This window comes from Rutidosis leptorrhynchoides, chromosome 6 (assembly GCF_046630445.1).
Source record: "Rutidosis leptorrhynchoides isolate AG116_Rl617_1_P2 chromosome 6, CSIRO_AGI_Rlap_v1, whole genome shotgun sequence".
Taxonomy (NCBI): Eukaryota; Viridiplantae; Streptophyta; class Magnoliopsida; order Asterales; family Asteraceae; genus Rutidosis; species Rutidosis leptorrhynchoides.
The window spans coordinates 288,307,864-288,314,883 of record NC_092338.1 but is presented as its reverse complement, the minus strand read 5'-3'; the positions used below and the strand labels follow the sequence as shown (position 1 = coordinate 288,314,883).

The 7,020-nt window shown below is 34.5% G+C and overlaps 1 protein-coding gene across 1 annotated transcript; it reads left to right on the top strand.

The window, feature by feature from the left end:
• Nucleotides 1-493: 493 nt before the first annotated feature.
• On the top strand, nucleotides 494-5,297 carry LOC139851764 (uncharacterized membrane protein At1g16860-like). Its single transcript, XM_071840928.1, has 4 exons — nucleotides 494-1,319; nucleotides 2,413-2,568; nucleotides 3,814-4,025; nucleotides 4,716-5,297. Exons 1-4 carry the CDS (start codon nucleotides 639-641, stop codon nucleotides 4,906-4,908), a joined length of 1,242 nt encoding a protein of 413 aa, XP_071697029.1. The 5' UTR covers nucleotides 494-638; the 3' UTR covers nucleotides 4,909-5,297.
• Nucleotides 5,298-7,020: the final 1,723 nt, after the last annotated feature.

The window sequence follows — 7,020 nt, the reverse complement described above, 5'->3', positions numbered from 1 at the left end:
GGTGTCTGTTAATTGTATCAAAGGAAAATGGATGGGTTGATGGAAAAAAAGAAAATGTAAGGAGTTAACCTTAAACTTTTACTGTATTACACTAGTGGTCCTTGTACTTTTATGATTGTATACTGTGCGGAGTTAACCATTAAAGTTTGACGGCAGTTAGGTCGGGGTGCCAAACACGATATTTAAGCAAAACTGAGGTACCAACTACGCAAAAAAAATAGTTTAGGTGTTACGATGCAAATGGAAACAAACCACAGGTACCAACGGCGTAATTTTTTCATAATAAAATAAAGTTTATTAAAGTAAAGTATTTTAACTTTGCATGTAAGATAAAAAGTTATGAAAAGTAAGAAGTAAATGGGTAAAGTATTATCATTATTTTTGTAAAGAAAAAATATTAATAATATGTGTATGTACGGTACAAGTATGTAATGCACATTCTGTTGGTAGTGGCCCTTTTCCATCGTCGTTAATTTCTGAATCAAATTCACTCACTCTGTTTCTTCTATCTTCAACTTGACGCACTAACTCAACACCACTTTCCTCATTTAAAACCCTAAATTTTTTTCCTTTTTGCAAACTTCACAAAATAAACAAACCTTTTTCTTTTTATTACTTTACTTAGTTTTTTAATTAAAATGGGTAGCAGAATCCCTTCTCACCAGCTCAGCAATGGATTATACGTTTCGGGTCGACCCGAACAGCTCAAAGAACGCCAACCCACAATTGTATCACGTGCCGTACCTTACACCGGCGGCGATGTCAAAAAATCCGGCGAGCTCGGTAAAATGTTCGACATACCCATTTCCGACCACCACCCACCACCACCCCACCGTCCATCATCTTCTTCCACCAGTGGATCCTTTAGATCCGGTTCCGGACCAATTCCTAAACGAACTTCCGGGTCGGGTCCTATCGTTACCGGTTTACTAATAACCTCCGGTCCACTTGGATCGAGTGTCGGCCGGAGATCTGGTCAACTTGAGTTACCACCGCCGGCAAAAGGGAAGACTGTGTACGGTTCAGCTGTAACGACGTTAGGTTATGATGACGTAAGGTTAGGGTTTAAGGTATCGAAAACGTTAATGTGGATGTTGCTGGTGATTGCTGTGATTGGGTTAATGGTCGGAACGTTTTTAATGGTGGCGGTGAAGAAACCGCTGATTCTTGTGGCGGTGGCGGCAGTTACTGCGCTCGCCGTAGTGGTGATGTTATGGAATTGTGTTTGTAAAAAAACAACGTTGTTGTCGTATTTACGAAAATACCCTGATACTGAACTTAGAGGTGCTGTTGATGGCCAGTTTGTCAAGGTTACTGGGGTAATTTACTTTTTTTTATTTTTAATCTCGTACGTCTCTTACATTTTATTACGGAGTATTAGTTTAAAAAATTGATGGGAAAGGATATTTTTATGTGGTTATCAGAAAGTGACAAGAATACACCTTTAATAGAAAGAACTGTTTAATTTTAAATTATGTTATGTACAATGTTAATGTTAATCAAGGATAAACGTGATGCAAAGACATACTAGTATTTAAAGAAAGTTAATTCTTTCTTTAAAATTGAATATTAATTTTTAATTTATCATAATTGATACTTATGTGATTTGTGGTAAATGGGTCAATGTGTCAATCCATCCACTTGTTATAATTATAATTAGAAGAGATAGCAATGATTGGTAATTGCTATAAATGGTATTCTATTTGATAGTAGCATGTTAAAATTTTGACAAATTATAATCAATTATTTGGTATTAGGTATGGGCAATGGGTTTAGAAGTAAATGCAAAATGTGCACTTTCCAAATAAGGATATTATTTACAGTTTTTAATTTATGATGTCAAGGTTAAGGTTTTGGAGATATTGGTTTTATACTTACCTACTTCAATGGAGTTGACCTGAATTATAATTACGATTTGGATCGGGTCAAACTAGTTTTGGTATAAGAATTGGGAGGGGAAAACCTCAAGGAGAAAAAGATACGAAAAATAGTTTACTTTTCAGTAGGTTCAAGGATGGTATATATCCCTTTATTTTAGGTGGCTTCTTAAACCTTGTGAAGTATAGAAAAGTGTTGTATTTACTGCAATTTTAGTTTGTTCACTCAACTTACTGATTCGTTTTCAAAACCCTTTATAGCTTTTGTACATTTCAAATGTAAGTTAAATACTATGGTTTTAGTTAAATGAAAAAAATTAGGATTAACGAAATAAAGTATAAGTTTGGTGCTATTTATTGCATTATGTGATGTGATATATGTCCATCAATTTAATAGGATCCACAATAACACTGGTATTTCTTACTAATTATGACTTATGAGTATTCTTTTTACATTTTTATTACTAGTTTTTATTCTAAAACAAAGCTCCAAGCATAATTGTCTGAAATGCTGATCTGTAATCCTTGTTTGCAGGTTGTGACGTGCGGTAGTATTCCTCTTGAATCATCGTTCCAGAAAGTACCAAGGTGCGTTTATGTTTCTACAGAGTTGTACGAGTATAAAGGGTGTGGTGGAAAATCAGCAAACCCTAAGCATCGTTGCTTCTCTTGGGGATGTAGAAATTCGGAGGTTAGTTCTGTTTGTCTTTAAGTTAACTATCTTTTACAATTTTCTTCTCTAATATTACCTTCTTTCCATTTCCATCTATAACGTTATAGTATCTATTTAATATTTGCGTTACCATGTGCGTTAACAGAGCAGTGGTACCCCAGGTATCTGGGTTTCATGGGATCGAAGGTTCGAATCCAGGGGGAGTCATCTTCAGATTGTGCCTTATGGGCAGTTAATTTGGGGTTTCTCCTAGGGGGTTTCTCTAGATTGTATTCTTTTGGGCAGTTACTGACACGTGGTCCGGATATGATCGAGTGGGTGGCTTCTGGCCCCCGTCAGTGACTTGTAACATGACTTATAACATGCTGTTATAAAAAAATTATTTACGTTGCGTTTTTAAGTCCAAAGAACAAAGCAACGGGATAAATTTAACGCCATGTGATCTCATTTAACGGTATAAATTTAATTCCAGTTAAGTAGAGGGTCATCTATAAGATATCTTATTCTTAATAGTTCGAGATCAACGAAGTCAAAATAAAAAGTTTAAGGTCACCTCCGCTGTAGTACAAAGTTTAGGGACCAACGGCAAGATTTTGTCTTAAAATTTCTTAATTTAAGCACAATCTATAACTACCTTTCTTCCTTGTCAAAATATGCAAATTCAAGAATTGCTTTGTTTATTCGGCAATGAGGGAGTATTTACTAATGAATTGAAGTGGCAGGTTTGGTTTTTTCTTGCTCATGTTAATACAACAACAACAAAACTCAATACCACATGAGTGGTGTATGGGGGAGGTGAGATGTAGACAATCCTTCCCCTATCCGAGAATAAAAAAAGTCATTTCTCCACCCAAAGTGAAAAACACTCTTTAGTAAAGGAAGTCATTCATCTCTCTATTCGACGGATAGAGAGATTGCTTCCGGGTGGACCTCCGGCCAATGAGTAGGAAATTTTTTTTTTTTTTTTAAAATAAAATAAAATTAAAATTGATACGCCATGAAAATGGTAAAATCAAATTTCCATGGGTTTTAAATCCTGCCTGAAATTTAATTTAGGCTCTAAGAGTCAGTCAAGTCGCCAATAAATCGACGCTTGTTATCGACTCAATAACTAGAGCCGTATCTTGCTCATGTTAATGTTTATATATATTTTATGTTTTTTTTTACATTATGTACATTGTAATTCATCCTTTCTTTTAGCACCATTTCTTTGTTTATCCTTCACTATTTAGTTACACACATCTTCTTTTCTTTAATATCCAGAAATACGTGGCTGATTTCTACATATCGGATTTCCAATCCGGATTAAGAGCCGTAGTGAAAGCAGGTTATGGAGCCAAAGTAGCTCCTTTTGTTAAAGAAACAACAGTGGTTGACATTACAAAGGAAAACAGAGAGTCATCTCCAAGCTTTATTAGCTGGCTTGCAGATCGCAGCTTATCATTCGATGACCGTGCTATGCGGCTCAAAGAAGGGTAAGTTTCTTAAACACACTTGCTTTTTTATTTCATATGAATATGAATGACGCAAATTCTTGAATTGATATAGTAAATTGTTTATTCTGCTTTATGGCAACTCTTTGTTGATAAGTTTTGTGGTCACGTTTGGTGAAGAAAAAAGGTCACCTAGTTATTGATAACAAATGTGATTGGTTTTTTGTATGTATCAAAAGAAAAATGATACATATTTTTAATGAATTTTGTCAAAAATAAATGAAGAAATATCACTAAAGCTAATGGTACAACAATGCTAACAGAATAAACAATGTTATGGAAAAAAGGGATACTTAGTTGTTTCCAACAAATTTTGATTGGTTCGTTGTATGTGTCCAGCAAGACAACGCAGTACGATTTTGTTCAAGTTGTAGATAAAATCATCATGACAAGTGTTCACTGTTGTAAAAGTTGGCCGACGTGTCGTTTTGGGACTAGCCCATCCCGAATTTCCCAGAAATCGCCTTTAAAGTCATTCAACGCTAACGCTAACGCTAAAAAGTCAGGTCAAAGTCGGTCAAAGTTGGGCTGAGTCGCCCGAGTCGGGTCAGAGTTGGTCAGAGTCAAAGTTAGGTCAAAGAGTTTGTATTTTTCAAAATTAGTTTTTTGTGCCATATATGTATGTTTCAAAATACTTATGGGTTTGGTATAATTAATTGATTTTGATGACAGATACATCAAAGAAGGGAGTACAGTTAGTGTGATGGGGGTCGTAAGGCGACATGACAATGTGCTAATGATCGTTCCACCAACGGACCCAATTTCCACAAGCTGTCGGTGGGGTTGTGGTCTTTTCCCAACCTACGTCGAAGGTCTTGTGTTGACTTGCGACGAAAGTCAAAATGCTGATGTCATACCTGTCTAAACTAGCAACTTCTTCATGCTTTAAGAACTCATAATCCAAGTATATGGTGGTAACAAACAAAAGCGACTCTACAAGATATGCAATGTCCTTGAAGCTTAAGTGGGACGATAATCTTTCTGAATATATAGTTTTTATGTAAAAAGTGGAAAAAAGAATATAGCTAATGAGAGCTCGAAGATGAAGAACATAGTAAGCTATAAGTTATGTATAGGTGTTGGAAATGTATTTATTCATCTGTTAGTTATATAGTTTTATTTTATGATTTTATCACAAAAGCATCATCAGCCAACCCAAACTAGTTGGGAGATGAAAAAGGCCTTCAGTTGCACACTTATGTCAAATAAAATAATGTTTGTTGCCTTTTATGCTTAACATCGTTGAATTGAATACAAGAGTCATTTAAAGGTAAACAAAAGTCATGTTAGTTTTCGTTTTTTTGTTAACAGGTTTGGAAGAAATTTCACTAAAGATGGTTATAAGTTAACAGTGTCATCCTTTGTGGCTAAATTGAATTGTCCGTATGGATGTGTTTCCGGGTACCGTCGATCGAGTTCGTGTTTTCGTCCGAACGTGTGTGTTACGTGCAAATGATGAGGGTTGTTGAAATAAATGACCAATACTCTGTATGAGCTGTTGGTGTTATGAGCGCTCGGGTCCAAGTTGAAAATAGCATTTCTCAGTTGGTTTTGGTGATTTACCAAAAACATGATAATAACATTTGATTAAGAGAGATTAATTTAGAGAACTGAAAGGCATTTCAAAATGCTAGAGTTTTGTCTCCTACCATGACAGTAATTTATGTATATTAAAACTTTGAAAGGCATTTCAAAATGCTAGAGTTTGTTATCTCCTAACTTGACAGAAATTTTTGTATTTTAAAACTTTATAAGAACAAGTAAGACCACTTTTAGTGGTGATAGCTTTTTTTGGTGTGTTGGATTGGGGTAGTTGGCGGTGACGTGTCAGACGTGTTGGTAAAATGAGAAGTAGTGGAGTGACAGTTGAAGGTTAGCGCGGGGTATTTTAATTTCTTTTTCTATTTTATGTTTTATTATAATTTAATTTATTTTTTTCTTTTGTTTAATTTAGTTAAATTAAATTTATGTAATTATTATAACTAAATATAATTATATAAGAGTACACTTATAAAAAAAATTAAAAAGGTTACAATTTATTAAAGGTCCAAAATTATAAAACAAAACATGACAACAATTAAAAAGTCCTAAAATCAAACAGTACAATAATGTAATAAAAATAAACTACTCCTCATCCGACAACTGAATTAAATTATTGTACTCTTCGAGCAATTTCTTCTTCAACTTCAAAACACGTTCTTTTCCTTCAGGTTCGTGATGTTTAATCTTTCAATAGACGCGATAAACTTTGCAGTGTCGACCGCGCCTTAATAACGTTCTGCTTTGGTGATTGCGTCCATTTTTTCAAGCTTTTTCTCCAAAACCGCGGTCTTGTACATTTGTACTCCATCAATAAACTCCTCCATTTTTGAAGAGTTTGTTCCACGTAAAGAGGTCGCCGCATCAGATGAAGCGGAAGCCTTTATAGCTTTCTTAGTCAGTTCTCTTCAAATTTTGATATAGAGTTTGTTCGGGTAAAAGTCATTTGGAATATATATGTTTCTTCAATGGTGGTGATTTTTATGTAAAAATTTGGAAAAAGAAAAATGTAGGTAATGAGAGCTCGAAGATGAAGAACACAAGTGTAATCAATCATCGCAACAGATAGATATATCTCATCAAAAATTATGGTGTAACGACCCTGGAATTTCCAACGTTATTTTATTAATAATTATTATTATTAATACGCGTGTTTAAACGAATGTACGTTATTACATTTACATGTTGCCATGATTGCCCGAACTTGACTTTAATGGCCCGAAACGTCTTTGTGACACCCGGAACTTTCACGAATAATATTTTTAGATATTATTTACATTCATGATTAAATTTATTAATCATTTTAATTAACTAAGGCTATTAGTTAGTTACTTGGGCTTTAATTGGTTTAACTTGTGATTTATTTGAACTTGGGCTTTGTTATTGTAATGGACTCATGTTATTGGATTTCCAAGCTCACCCTACATTATTAATGGAC